The sequence below is a fragment of the Myripristis murdjan genome, chromosome 3, assembly GCF_902150065.1.
Source record: "Myripristis murdjan chromosome 3, fMyrMur1.1, whole genome shotgun sequence".
Taxonomy (NCBI): Eukaryota; Metazoa; Chordata; class Actinopteri; order Holocentriformes; family Holocentridae; genus Myripristis; species Myripristis murdjan.
The window spans coordinates 21,195,396-21,209,753 of NC_043982.1; the positions used below are offsets into that span (position 1 = coordinate 21,195,396).

Genomic DNA, 14,358 nt, shown 5'->3' on the forward strand with positions numbered 1-14,358 from the left:
GCCTGGCTGGATGGCCAGCTGTGTGCCAGCTGTGTGCCAGTGGAACGCTGAGTGGCGTGGAGAAAGGCCCATTATCTCCCACACGCACACCCTCTCTCTCGCCTTTCACACCCCAGATCTCAGGCCTTCGAAATCAGCCTGCCAGATTCTACTAAAACAACCTCTCCTCTTTATATATGCATGTGGTCCCTCCTCACATCCACACACACATGCACACACACTCTTTATGAGGAGGCTCTTTTCTTTTCTCTCATCCTACCTTCCACACAGATACACAAAAGGCCTGAGCACTTCCATGCCATCCTCTATGTGCCATTGCTTTTGACACACACAGGGCTAAACAAGTCATTAGAGCATGGCTTGGATGAGCCATACACACAGTCTTATCTGTTTCCTCTCAGTCAGTCTGCCTATTGCACTGTGGTTGGACGCCTCTCGCTGCTGGTAGGATATGAGCAATTAGCAAGAAAGACCTTTTAGCTCTGCCAGCTGATTTGCAGCCAGCTTTTGCATATGCCTGTAATTCACTTTGACATTTTGTGTCCTCACTTGTCACAGTCTTTATTGTGTATTACCACAATGTAAACAATAATGATGAAGTAATAATCAAATCGGAGGTAATATAATCATTTTGTTTTCCCGGGCGCCAATGTCCACTGGTTGAACCTGTGGGAGACAGCTGATAAGTGAGAGGGCTTGTATGCAGCGGAGGTCTCTGGGGAGAGAGAGGGGGCAGCCAGGGGGAGTCTTCCCAAGTCAGCCCGGGGGAAATGGATGACAGTTACACCACCCTCCGGCCAATTAACTGTCATTCCAGCTGTTGGTTTAACTTGCTGACCTTACCTCTTCTCTGCTGTTTGTCTTATCATTTCCGGAAAAGAGGACCTCATCTGTGTATGTAAAGTGGACCGGTGACCTTCAGCAAAGTGGAGCAAAGGTCACAGTTCATCCGCTGTATATTTCCTTAGCGCGCAGCAAATATGCCGAGGATTCCTCTGGGAATTTGGGGGCGCTGAAGGAGAGAAGGATGGAAGTCCTGTGGGATTCAGACAGAGCTATCTGTTATTACTTGCAATTACTCCCCAATCTCCCGCTCTATCTACCTGTAAAATGACATTAGACATGCCTGTTCTCATGGTCTTTCACAGATGAAGGCTGTGCTGCTCAGTGATGAGGGTCCCACGGGAGCTCAAGGTCCAAACTCCTTGCCCTCTAGTCATCAGCAACCCGAGCATATTCACAGATCTCAGGGAGCAAAGCTAATTTTCCTGAGAAATGCACAAGCTTTTGTCTTTGAGAGGAAGCGTGCACATTGGTAGGAGGGAACTGACCATGGCTGCCATGTTTGCCCTGTGTGTGTGAGTGTTACGTAGGTGTGTGTATGAATAGGGGTACAGTTCCAGTGAGCGCTGCTGTCTTAGCATGACAACAGAAAGGGGCGGCTTGTCCTGCCCCCTCAGCGAGGGGAGACAGTGACACAGTGCCCACCCCTCTCTGTTTGTGAGAGCGCCACTTCATTGTGCCCAGTCTCCTCTGAGGAACAAAACACAGAAAGCCTACTCAGCTGGAGGTGGCAGGGAGCATTCACACTGAGTGCTCAGCTCACCCATGCACTTCTATGCCCTACATCCCATAAGAACCCACTTCCTACTTCCTGTCCTGTGCTTGACAAGAGACAAGCAGAAAGACTGACTGAGTGTATAGCATGAAAAGCCCTCTCTGGATGACATTAGGAATGTCACGGGAAGCCTGGTGACTAGTTATTATTACATTCAGATAACAGGAATTTTATTCCATCCTGAACTAATATGTCAGCACTGCAAAAAATCCCCATCTCAACAGGTCATTTAGTCTCATATTCAGTTTGAAAATCTTGTTGTTTAAAAAAAAAAAAAAAAACAAGGGAAAGAATCTGCCAGTGGGATGAGATAATCCCAGTTGGTTCCAATGTAGTTTCACTTGTTTCTGATTTTTTTTCTGGGAGTATAAATACATTGAAACACGGCAGAATAACACAGATCTATGTATTAGTATCAAGAAAATGAAATAGTACTTGATTCAAGAAAGTTGAATTATTTACAAGCTGATTATTTTTGGAAACAAGTGGGATTATCTCATACCTCTGGCAGTTTTTTTTTTTGTTTGTTTTTTTTTTTTTTTTTTAAGTGTATGATTTTTTTTGCAATCCAAATAAAAGAAAATCCAGCCAAAATTACTAACTGTATTTTGAGTTAACTTTGACATGAGTAATTTTTTTTTTCTAATGTTACACTGTGTGTGACATCCTGTTGTCCTTGTACCAGGTGTGACAGTAAATCAGTGTGACAGTAGCACTGCCAGTTTCCCTAGAACAAATTCTTTGGACTTTATTGGACTTTGCTTTCAATGTGATTCAAACTCTGATTTTATATGATCACCCCCAAATGTGCACAGTTATGTCTTATGATGACTTGCCTTTCCTGGTGGAGGGAAATTTCCTAGCAGAAGATGAGAGAAATTTAACTGAGAATAGCATTTGGCTCCACAATCCTCCTTCAGAATGCCTTGAGTTTGCTCATTACACACAAGGCACCAATCTGTCCTTATGCCACTGCTGAATCACTCTGTCGCCCACCCTTTCATTCTCCAATAAACACTGACAAAACAGATGCATGCATGAATGCACACACATGCACACACATACACACACACACACACACACACACACACACATACACACACACACATACATACACTGTTGGCTGTATAGCTCTCACCCTTGCTCATTTGCATGGCAATGCTATTATCTGACTGTGAGGTGTCACGCTGGAGTGGCTGACAATGTGCCTGACAACAAGTTTATCTAAGCACAAAGAAAAGTTAGGAAGAATGGAGTACTTTCTCTGCCTCCTCTTTTCCTCTGGCTTTAGCACACATACTTTTAAACTCCCCATGGACTACTAGGCAGCATGTCACCCAGCCTCATCCTGTATGATAGACTGGCAAATCCGTTATTTATACCCCTAATAAAACCCCTGGTAAACACTTTGTATGAACATATATCGACTGTTTTAGGGCTGCGACTCGGTTTCTCCTCTCTCTGTTTCTCTCTCTTCTCTCACTATGTCTCTTTTTTCCTCTCTCTCTCCAGTTCTCCCTTGCTTTCTCTCTCTTTAGATTATCCATTACCTACTATGGAATGTGTTTATTTTTACTAAATCCACTGTAAATTACTGTAACTAAATGTGCTGCTGCTGTCTGTGCCAGTTCTCCCTTGGAAACAAGATCCGTGTTCTCAGCGGGACTAACCTGGTTAAATAAAAAGTAAAAATACAAAGCTAGGCCTCCTTGTCAGTATTCATTAATGGTAGCGGATATTGGATTCTATGCAGACACATTACTGCAGACTTTTAGGCATGGTGGAGTGTGGAGTTTCCTGGCTGAATTGAGAAGAATCAATAGCTGGGTTTACAACTTAGTCGCTGGTAGGCATCATCATTACACAGCGAAGGCCTCTCACCTGGTGTTATCGACCCCCATCTCAGGTTTACAGCAGCAGCAAGCAACGCTCGACTTGTCTGGTGATGTCATCTATAGTGTGTGTGTGTGTGTGTGTGTGTGTGTGTGTATGTATGTCTGGGTTGCTGAGGCAAAGCAAACAGAACCTGTCTGGGTCACGCGGTAATGTGGTGGGACGTGAATAGCCCTATCTGTGGTATCCATGTTTGAATAAATCACTTGTGGTGGTGTATTGCAAAATACAGCATGGTGATAAGTTGGAGCTGCCGTGTCCAGCGCTGGTAAAGTCTCTGTTGTTTCTGTGTCTTGCTGATAAGCGGGCTCAGCTCTGGGTGGCTAAACAATTTCCTGGTACACAGTTTACCCCTACCTAACACCATGCCAGTTCTTAAGAACAATGATTAGCCAGTGAGCTGTTTGGACACACATACCTACTGCATGGAAGCTCCGGCTCGTGTAGCCAAACTCACATGCACACACACTCACAACACTGACTCGTAGACACACGTGCACACGGGAATGCATATGTACATTTTTTGTATATCTCACATTTTTCACACAACAGCATTCAGTGAGTACAAATATAAAGTAAGCTTCAGTTTCTAGATCAATTGAATTACAAGCAACCAATAAAAAGAGGTCGAGGGGCACAGTAGCTTTTGGCTGTAGAACGTTTATGTAAGACAGAGAGGAGCTGGCAAAGGAAGTAAGAGAAATAAGATGAGGATAGAAGTACAGGCTTTCATTTATTTATTTATTTAGTGCATTTTTATGCCAATACGCGTGTGGGCATACACATTTTTACAGTTGTATAGACAGACTTGCACATTGTTGTGCTTTATGACAATCCAGACAACAGGTGCACAGCCATATATTTATCACTTAGTTTCTGATATATGGCCTATTAAAAATGTTTCATGGGTACTGAGTCATTTTCATTTAGCTGTAAACTGCGAGTAGGGCTCCAAATCAATCCTGCTTCCCAAATTACCCAGGAGAGACCTTGGCAAGTTGAAGACAATAGACTTTTTTAGAGAGTTTCATATTGGCAGTGTGCAGGCACAAAAGCAAATATAGCTCACATTTTATTCAAAGGGTGTATATTAAAAAAGAAGAAACCTCCTCTCTCCAGTGTGGGCTGCTGATAGGGAGGTGATGGATATAGCTAGTTGGAGGTTGTGAAAATGAACTCAGACTAAAGGGGATGTGGATCAAAGGGAAGGAGAGCACCAGTGATCATCGTTAGACTTCCTGCACTCCCCCTTCCACCCCCACCTCACCCTCCTTTACATTACCATTATTAAAAAGGAGAGGACTCTCTTAATAAAGTCTATTAATCACACTGGGGGAGTCGGTTCATCGGTTCACCCTCTCGCGAGGGTCTCTAATCAATCAAGCACGCTGGTAATGTATTCATGGGAGATGTAAGAAAGGACTTGTTTGACAGTGTTCCAAGGAGGAAGAATTTATTAAGTCCCCTTCACTGGCTAGCCAATCCTGAAGAGTCACGAATACACCCCCACCTTACCCCACCCTTGTCCTCTCCACCGTACGCCGTGAATAAAAGGGCCTTCATAATGTATTAAGTCTGTACAAATATTGGAAACGTCCAAAATATGTCCTCTCATTAACAGTGATGAGTGAAAGCCAGAGTATTGGCATTTGTCAGATGTGCTCAGAGTGTAAAGGCACTGTTGTACAAGGCCTCTGCTGTGTCGGGTGATGTAGAGACATCACTCTCCTGCGATCCTCTCAAAAGCAGGAGAAAATGTGTCTTATTAGTTCACACGTGGCAGCGAAATTCTGTGCTACACCGCTGACTAATGTACAAAGCTGAGAAAGCGCAGGGCTGATGGTTTTGCTGGGCCTCTGTTAGTGACGTGTGAGTGGACAGGGTGCAGAGAGGGGACGTCAGGCTGGTAAAATCGTGCAGCTGTTCGAAGTGGCAAGGAGGCCAGCCGTTCCACAAAACCATCCTCTGCTCATCTCCTGAGCAAACGCTTTATAGGCAAGGCCGACATGCTAAAGGAGAAAGGGGGAGCTGCTCTGCCCCTGAAACTAGTTAAAGCCTAAAACTTCCCTCAGTGTTCTTAAAGGTATTAACTTGTATCTATTTGTTTCTGTGCTACTGATTTTAAATGAGCATTTACACATGGTAACATTAACTACTACATTGTGCGTGGAAAAGAAGGAAAATGAGGAACATACACATACCAAACCATGTTTTATAGGGGAGGGTGCAAAAAAAGCCGTTATTGCCTTTGCTTTGTCCTGAGGAAGAACTGAGAGAGAGCTGTGCTCGGCTTCAAAGCTGCATTTCCATAATTGCCCTGTAACTCGGGCCTGTCTGAGGGATGAATCTGAAGGGGGCTGAGAAAAGCACAATCTTTCAGCTGGGTGAACGGCAAAAGCCCCAACGCCTCTCCCTCTGTCCGCCTGTCGCCCCCTTCCCCACTTGTTGCCTTTCGGATTCAGTGAAAGAATTCCTCTCTCTAACCTCCATCAACAATAGGCATGAAATCAGTGCCCTGCCTCTCTCCCGCTTCGGCCCCAGAGAATGTCACTCCTTCTGGGCCTTTTGTCCTTTGCTCGGCACAGGGAAACACAACAACCCCTCTCTCCCTCTCTCTCTGTGCTCCCTGGCTATTCTTTAACATGTTGCTGCACTTTCACTTACACTCTCAATAATGAATGCGCCATAAAACATGCAGGAGACACTGAAGTCGCATATCTTTGGCAGGGGTAAAATGGAGCCTGCCCCCCCCCCTCTCTCTTTTCAGTCATGGAGTGTAACCGCTGTAACAAGTAGCAGCGGAGTGCTAGGGCCTGTAAGCCTGTGTATGGAGGTATGTAGTGTGTGGGACATGTGTTCCTGAGAGCATATCCCCCACTCCTCCTGCGGTCAGCTAACACTCAGGCCGAGTGCTTGCAAAAGGGCAGCCCCTCTCTTGGCCCAGGCGAGCGCTTGGGTGGGGGCATGGCCAACAGTGGCTCATAAAAGGATTAGCCCACCGCACAAAGACAGTGGGCCGCTTCAAAGCCTGACTAGGCCCACAAAGGAGTTGACATTTGTCTGTCTCGGTGGCAGGAGGGGGTGTGTCAGAGTGGTCCCGGTTGGGGGTGAGAGGTGGAGGTGGCAGTGGTGGTGGTGGTGGCGGGTCGACAATGACAGACGGGGTGGATGAGGTGAAAACACAAGACTGACCCTCTTTATTTGGAGCGGCCTCCTCGCTCACAGGGCACCTCTGGCCCCCTCCAATGGGCTGCTCTAGTGTTTATTTACTCCATGGCTTCTCCTCATTCACACAGGCCTCTCTGATGGCTCCATTGGCTGGACACTTCCAGCCGCCTGGCACTGCTGTCCACCTTCTCCCGGATCAATGAATGCCTCAAAAGACAGATTAGATTTCCCTTTAATGATTCAATTTTTCTCTGATTTTTCCCCCTTCCAAATGGGTACTTAACACTGCGTTCCTTTCTCACTTGCCTTTTCTTTTTCCTTTTTTCTTTTTTTTCTTTTCTTTTTTTTTTTTTTTTTTTTGCTGTGTACTTCTCTCTCAGCATATTGATGGTGGAAATGAACAGCAGTCAACAGTGCTCATGACAACATAAGCAATGTGATTAACAGGGGACTGAAATGCCATTTATTTGCACTGTGTCAAAAGGGTCTGCCTTTCCCACACCCTTAATGCTACAGAGCTCTCCATTAATTTGTGAATAATTACAAGAGAGTCTTAGTGCTGTTATTGCTTTAATGTGGTATATCTGAATCTGATAAATCCATGATGTCAGATCTTGTTTATTTTATAGCTTTAGAAGTCTTTAGAAAGCATGTCCCTAATACTCTTAATTCCCTGATTTATATTTTTTTATGTCCTTATCTTGCAGTCCTCTTTTCAGTAGATTTCCCCTGTTAGTGAAGCAGTTTAGTACTACAGTACCTCAGTATGCCCCAAAGACTTTCAGCCTTTAACACAATGTGGACCTTAGAAATAAGAACAGGAGTCAATGTTGATTATTGCTCATTAGCCGGGAGAACATCCACTTAACGTGCAAGGAAATGAGTGACACACCATGCCCCACTGGAAATGGTCCCTGTGTAGCTCAGAGCAAAATGTTAGCTAATGCATTCCATTTGCTCCTTGCAACCGGGAGCAGGTTGGACACGTATGGCGACATAAGCAGGCGTGATTACTTTGTTTCTGCCGAGGCATTTTAATCCCTAATTTCATGCACTGATCAGAGGAGAGGCCCTGAGCTCTAGACACGATCACTATCCCTTCAGTAGCATTTCAATTGAATCCTCATGATCAAGAGGGGGTTGTTCTGGGCCCCTCAAGAGAAAATATCCTGTGAACAGTGAGAAAATAAGCATCAATAGTTGTGATAAGGTTGGATGTGTTCGTATGCAGCTATCCTGTCCTTACAGAAGCAAAATTGTGTCAAATATTCTAAATATGTAGTGGAGGGTAAAACCTTAGAAAATCAGGGGACCCAGCTTTTATTTGATATTATACAAGTTACCAGCCTGACATAAATCTTTATAACAAATTCATAATATATGCCATAGTAGGTACAATTAAACTGGTTTAACTATTATGGGGATGAATTTTTCTAGGTGAAAAGGCATTCTGGAAATATAATTGAAACACACACACGCTCACACACACACACACATCTATCTATCTATCTATCTATCTATCCATCTATCATAGATATGTATGGGTTGTTGTTTATTTCACAGTGGTGAATGCTCTCTAAAAATGTGACACTGTCATAATAGAGACATTTGGAACAACTCCTTCAATTCTGAGTCTGGAGCTAATTTTTAGTTGTTTATTTCTCTTCTTCAGGGTTGTTTTGTAGCCTAATATTTGTGACATTTTGGTATGGACAGCAAATTTTCCTTTGCACTGCATATTTATGCGTCATCAGTGTTAGCATATAGTGAGAAGTTGGTCATTCAAAATGTTACCTCCCTCGCCAAAATAAAGTGGGCACAAACCTGAAAAAGCGACTACATCAATCAGCGTTACAACTGTCCGGTGCCACTTATGAATATGCATTGCACAGTTAGATAGAAGGCTCTCAAGGAGGATAATTGATTAGACAGGAAGGCAACATGGGGAGAGGCGCTGCAAAAGGCTCCGCAGTCTGTCCCTCGGCTAGGCTGGGTCTCTTTAAAGCACATCCTAAACCCAGAGAGAGTCTCAGCGTTTCATCTCCTCTGCTGCCCTGAACTGGACTGGCCCTGCAGATATTGTCCTCGTTGACAGTGCCAAAAGTGAAGGCGCTGAAACACAACAGTAATAATAACAGGAAGAAGAAGAAGAAGAAGAAGAAGAAGAAGAAGAAGAAACGAAAAAGAAGGCCTATTGTCTTTTTTTTTTTTTTTTTTTTTTTTTTTTGAGCTAATTTTGGCAATCAAAGTTTTTCTCCTTAAATGCATATTTGACACATTTTAAATTAGGCGAAAATTTTGAATTTGCACTACTAACAAATGCATGTCTGCTGCGGCTCTTTCAAAGCGTGGAGATGTTTGTCATCTCTGTGAAATTTTGATAGGAATTTTGACTGCTGTTTTCCTTTGTGGGTTTCATTCTTCTTCCTTTTTTCCTCTTAAATTTAGGGATATTGTATTTTAGCTTATCTAAATTCAAAAAGAGCAGGGATGATTAAAGGCATTTTCAAAGGAGTTTTATAAGTCGTCCTATGTGTCTATGGATGATAGATTAAAATAATAATAATAATAAAAAAAAAAAAAAAACTTCAGTTAAAGGCCAGTGCAGACAATATTATTGACTGCTCCTGACAGTTTTGTTTTTCTGTGTCTTCTTGTAGATATTTTGTTTTGGTATATTCCTTTATTGCACGTGATCATAACTGAAAATGGAAATTCAACATTCAATATTTTTGAAAGTTTAGTCTAATTGAATATTTTAGTATATTTGCTAAGGGTAGTTTTCACACCTAAAACAAAACAAAACAAACAAACAAAAACACCAACTGGTTCACTTTTGAAGTGTGTGTCGCGTGTGTAGAAACCAGAAAATTACCAGAAAATGCTTAATTTATGTTGAAAACACATTTGAATGAGCATGATATTATGACAGATTTATCAGGCATTTTTGCGATCGAATTTTACATCACACATAATAGATAAATTAGCAATGGGTCTTACAAAAAAAAACATAAAATAGAAGCCCCACACTATATTAGAATTATCTGGGCTGGCAGCAGAGCAAGGCGAAGTGACTGTAGAGGGAGCTCCAACACTAAGTTTACATAAACTTCCTCTGATAAGAGCCACTGCACATGCAAATGATCATCACGGGCAAACAAAATAAATGATGTTATTTGGAAATACAACAGCAATGTATTGCAATTACAGCAAAGAGCAGCGCTGCCACAGCAAAATGCATGATACATGTGAGGACCAACAACATTACAAACAGCCCGTGGTGAGAGCTGAGGGCTGCATTGCACACCCAAAATCCATCTTAAAGATAGACTTAACCACTCTGGCCAAGCACGGGCGATCCACCGACACTAATTCATTACTTAAGTCTCTTTATATACCATACAATTTCAGACGAAAATTAATGAAAGAATTATTCATTTTAATGCGACTGCTACGCCTCTGTAAGGATAATCCCACAACATTAATATCCAAATGTACGCCGCAATACTAGCTAATTAGCCCTAAGTCCCTCCACTATAAAAGTACAGCAAATCCCTCGAATATTTACTTATCACTGCCACGTAGGATGAAGTCTGTGCTTTAGGCCGTCCACTAACACACACACAAACACCAATTCAAGCAAAGAGCACTTTCTGCTACAACGTGAAATATAACAGGCAGGATCATTATTCTGCTTAAATAAAGCAGGTGTATATATATGTAAATAAATCTATATATAAATACCTTGGCCAAAAATCACCAATTTCTTAAAGTTGCAGCAGTTCATTTATTAGCCAAAATATAGACTTTCTTGTACAATTTGGTTCACAAGTATGTACATTTTCTTAACTTTATATACAAAACATTTGAACATCAAATTCTCACAGAACTTACAAAAAGAAAAAAGGAGGGAAAAAAACTCACAGACTACAGGTTCATACATTATTACATTAGCAGTTTTACACAGGACATGCTTACAATGTAAGTATACAGAGATGTATTATTCTTATTTTACATTCCATACAACATATTCAAATAAAAAGGAAAAAAAGAGGTGTGGGGTGGGGAGGGGCGGGGGATTATGAAGAGGAGAGAGCCGAAAGAACCACCGCTGCTTCTAGCTGGTTCTGAGGCCTGAAACAGATGGGTGATAGAAAAACAAATAAGAAAAAAAAAATGCCGTAATAAAAATAATAATTCTAATTTTTGAAATCTGATAATAGCCTAATGGAAGAGCTAAACACATGGTGATTGAAAAGTGACGGTTGCCTTTCAAAAAAACGAGCCTGTGTTGAATTTATATTGAGCTCTTTTGCATGGCCAAACATTTATAAATAGCATAGGCCTTGACGAAATAAAAGAAATGCACGCAGGGATCCAAAAAAGGAAGAAAAAAAAATAGAGAAGAAAAGAAAAAGGGAAAGAAAAGAAAAGAAAGTAAAAGAAACGACCAGAAAAGAAAAGAAAAAGGAAAGAAAAAAGGAAGAGAGAAAAAAGGAGAAGTCCTCTCAAAACAGAAATATATGCTAATTTGGATATATTGCGTTTCAAAAACAAAATGTGATATTGCATCAAAAGCAACATTCCCAAATGGCATAAAATGACAGCCTCTTACCGTCTTTGAACTGGGTGGAAAGCTGTTTTTAACAACTTTTTCTCTGCTTCCAAGGCACTAGATCGCTCTGAAATAGTGGCAACGAAAAACAATTGGGGAAAAATACATTAATTAAACTGTCCAATTGTCAGAACACATGTGGATTTCAGTGAGTCTGGTGTAAAAAAAAAAAAAAAAAAAAAAAAAGGTTAGTTTTAGAGCTCTGTGTATAGGCAAATACAAGCGCATGGACGTGTATCTTAAGGTAGAACAATACCAAATGAAGGGAAAAAACAGTTTTCACCCAATCCAATTAAAAACAAAACAAAACAAAAAAAACGCAGTCTGGCAAGCTCTTAAAATTGCAAAAACGGCTCATTTCAAGGCATTCACACACACACACACACACACACACACACACACACACACACACACACACACAAAGTATTCTATGTCACCAATAACACTGAAACATACTATGCTCATTTGTGTAGCCTCAAAAATACTTCCATTTAATTGGCAAGGAAGGCAAAGGGGGTCTGAAATAACATAAATGAATGGTGGGTAATAGTTTGTTGTTGTTGTTATTATTTATACATGCGCGTCTCAGTGTCGGGGACATGTACCTGTGACTGCTGTCTCTGAACTATGACTCTTGTCCTCCGTTTGCCTGCTGCTGTAGAGGGCCAGGCTGGTAGCAGTCGCCTGGTTTGCCAGTCCCAGGTAATGGTTTGAGTTCAGTAACGCCAGCTGGTGGGCTGAAAAGGCTCGGTTCGTCCAGTTCTGGATTTTCCCAACGGGACAAGAAGAGATAAGTCTGTGAGGGGTGATGATGGTTTGGGCGGCCGACCCTGCGGAGTTGCTGCCGTTCATTTGTGGCGATTTGCGTGGATTGTCAGGGGCCGTGGCTGTCTCTGCCAAAGACCAGATCTTTGGCTTTTGGGCCGGGGCAGCGTTGTTTTCTGACGGCGGCGAACTAACGGAGCCCGGGTTCAGTTTCAGCTGCTCCCCGTTGGGCTGCGATGCTTTAATTTCTAACGAGGAGTGATGGTGGTGGTTGTGATTGTGGTGGTGATGGTGGTGGTGGTGGCTGTGGAAGTGCTCTCCTCCTCTCTCCATGTCTTTGCCCTCTTTACCCACCGCCTTTAGAAACCTCTGGTCGGGCCCTTGTAAATCCTCATAGCCGTCAGAAATCTCAGAGTCACTCCTCCCGTCTAGTTTGATATCTGAATGCAGGTCGTCCTGGTCGTCCAAGTCGTCCTTGTTCTCGATATTCTCCGTGTCGATGTTCTCCAGGTCGATCTCCTCCTCGTCCTCCCTCTTGTCCCCCTCGTCCCCCTCATGATCACTGGTGTAAACATTCCCCTCTTCGTCGGTGCGGCTCCTGGGGGTCCAGGTCATCTTGTTCTCCTTCTTTAGCCTCCTCCTGGCGTTGGCGAACCAGGTGGACACTTGAGTGAGGGTCATCTTGGTGATGATGGCCAGCATGATCTTCTCGCCCTTGGTGGGATAGGGGTTCTTGCGATGCTCGCTGAGCCAGGCCTTCAGGGTGCTGGTGCTCTCCCTGGTGGCGTTTTTGGGTCTGGACGGGTCACCGAACTGATACTGGCCATATGGGTAAAAAGCAGGGTGATGGTGGGCGAACCCTGGGTGCTGGACGCCGGGGCTGTCTTTCAGTTCATACTGAGCACCCTAAAAACACAAGAGCATAAGAGTCAGAGGAACATGTTAGAGATGAGATATTAATAGTACAGGATAGCCTACTTTTGCAAGGGAATTTCTACTTCATGAACCATAATAATTATTATGATCTAAACACAATAAAAACAATAAACTCGGGCCATTATATATAGCTATAACTTTAATGTAAAAATGAAAATCTTTCACTCCTCTTCAGTAGAAACATTTCCAGTGTAGATCCCCGGATAACAACACGATATTTATTTATTTATTTATTTTTGACACTTTATCCACCTGGCCATACGTGTAAACCTGTTAAAGCACACTGCATTGCTTTATTAACTGCCGTGTTATCAACTCCTATATTTTTGGAGGGCTAACAGTAAGCCTAAACTACATTTTGTTGTCTTCTCTTACTTTGTGGCCACTTTAAAAACTAGTGTGAAGTTAACAAAGATTCATTGAATAAAGTTCACCACTGTTATGGAGTTCTAAGTCGCAGCTAGACTGGGCTACATAGGCACGCCGCTTCTTTTTCTTTCTTTCTTTCTTTCTTTCTTTCTTTCTTTCTTTCTTTCTTTCTTTCTTTCCTTTTCTTGTTTTTTCGTTTAAAGTTTAAAATGAAAAGATATAAGAGAGAACACTCACCAGCTGATTGAAAATTGATATGTCGTTTGAGTAGGGGAGAAACGCTCCATAGCCCTGTGCTGCTGCGGCGAAAGGAGATCCATACATAGTGGAGAGGACGTTGGACAGGGCGCCGGACGGGCTCAGCTCTGTCCCGGCCCGGGCATTAGCTGCGATTCCCTGGCGCTCCGGCGGGTATATCGGTCGGATGTACTGATATCCCAGCTGAGGGAATGACATGGTTGTAGGAAAAGGGAAACAAGTCTGCTGCAATCACACAAAGCAATGGAATCGCCTCGATATCCACTTTTACAGTGTGCGCAACAAAAGGTACAGGCAAGGGAAGTCTATATTTCCTCGGGAACAGCCAGTGTAAACGATCCGGTTGCGCCCCTTATTTCTTCTTCTTCTTCTTTCCACCCTCACTTCCCTATTGATCTGGATGGACTAAGGTCAGGTCCTTACAGATTGCCTTAGATTATTGGGACTCCCTTGCTCAGATTGACATTTCTAGTCGTTTAGAAGCCCCTCCTATTTCTCAAATCTCACCCCTCTCATACACACCACACACACCACGGCTCTCTCTCTCTCTCTCTCTCTCTCTCTCTCTCCCTCTCTCTCTCTCTCTCTCTCTCTCTCTCTCTCTCTCTCTCTCTCTCTCTTATACGGATAAGTGTAGTGACGTTGCGAGCTCGTATTTGAATGGGGTTTCAAATCTCATTTTATGGCTCGCCAATCATTTCATTTGTTATTTGTTCGCCTCAGCCATATTCCGATT

The 14,358-nt window shown here is 42.9% G+C and overlaps 1 protein-coding gene across 1 annotated transcript; it reads right to left on the reverse strand.

Annotated features, from left to right (window-relative positions):
- Nucleotides 1-10,468: 10,468 nt before the first annotated feature.
- On the reverse strand, nucleotides 10,469-14,051 carry irx3a (iroquois homeobox 3a). The gene is made up of 4 exons (XM_030076207.1): nucleotides 13,602-14,051; nucleotides 11,900-12,965; nucleotides 11,295-11,361; nucleotides 10,469-10,813 (listed from the first exon to the last, which is right to left on the reverse strand). Exons 1-4 carry the CDS (start codon nucleotides 13,818-13,820, stop codon nucleotides 10,759-10,761), a joined length of 1,407 nt encoding a protein of 468 aa, XP_029932067.1. The 5' UTR covers nucleotides 13,821-14,051; the 3' UTR covers nucleotides 10,469-10,758.
- Between the last annotated feature and the right edge of the window lie 307 nt (nucleotides 14,052-14,358).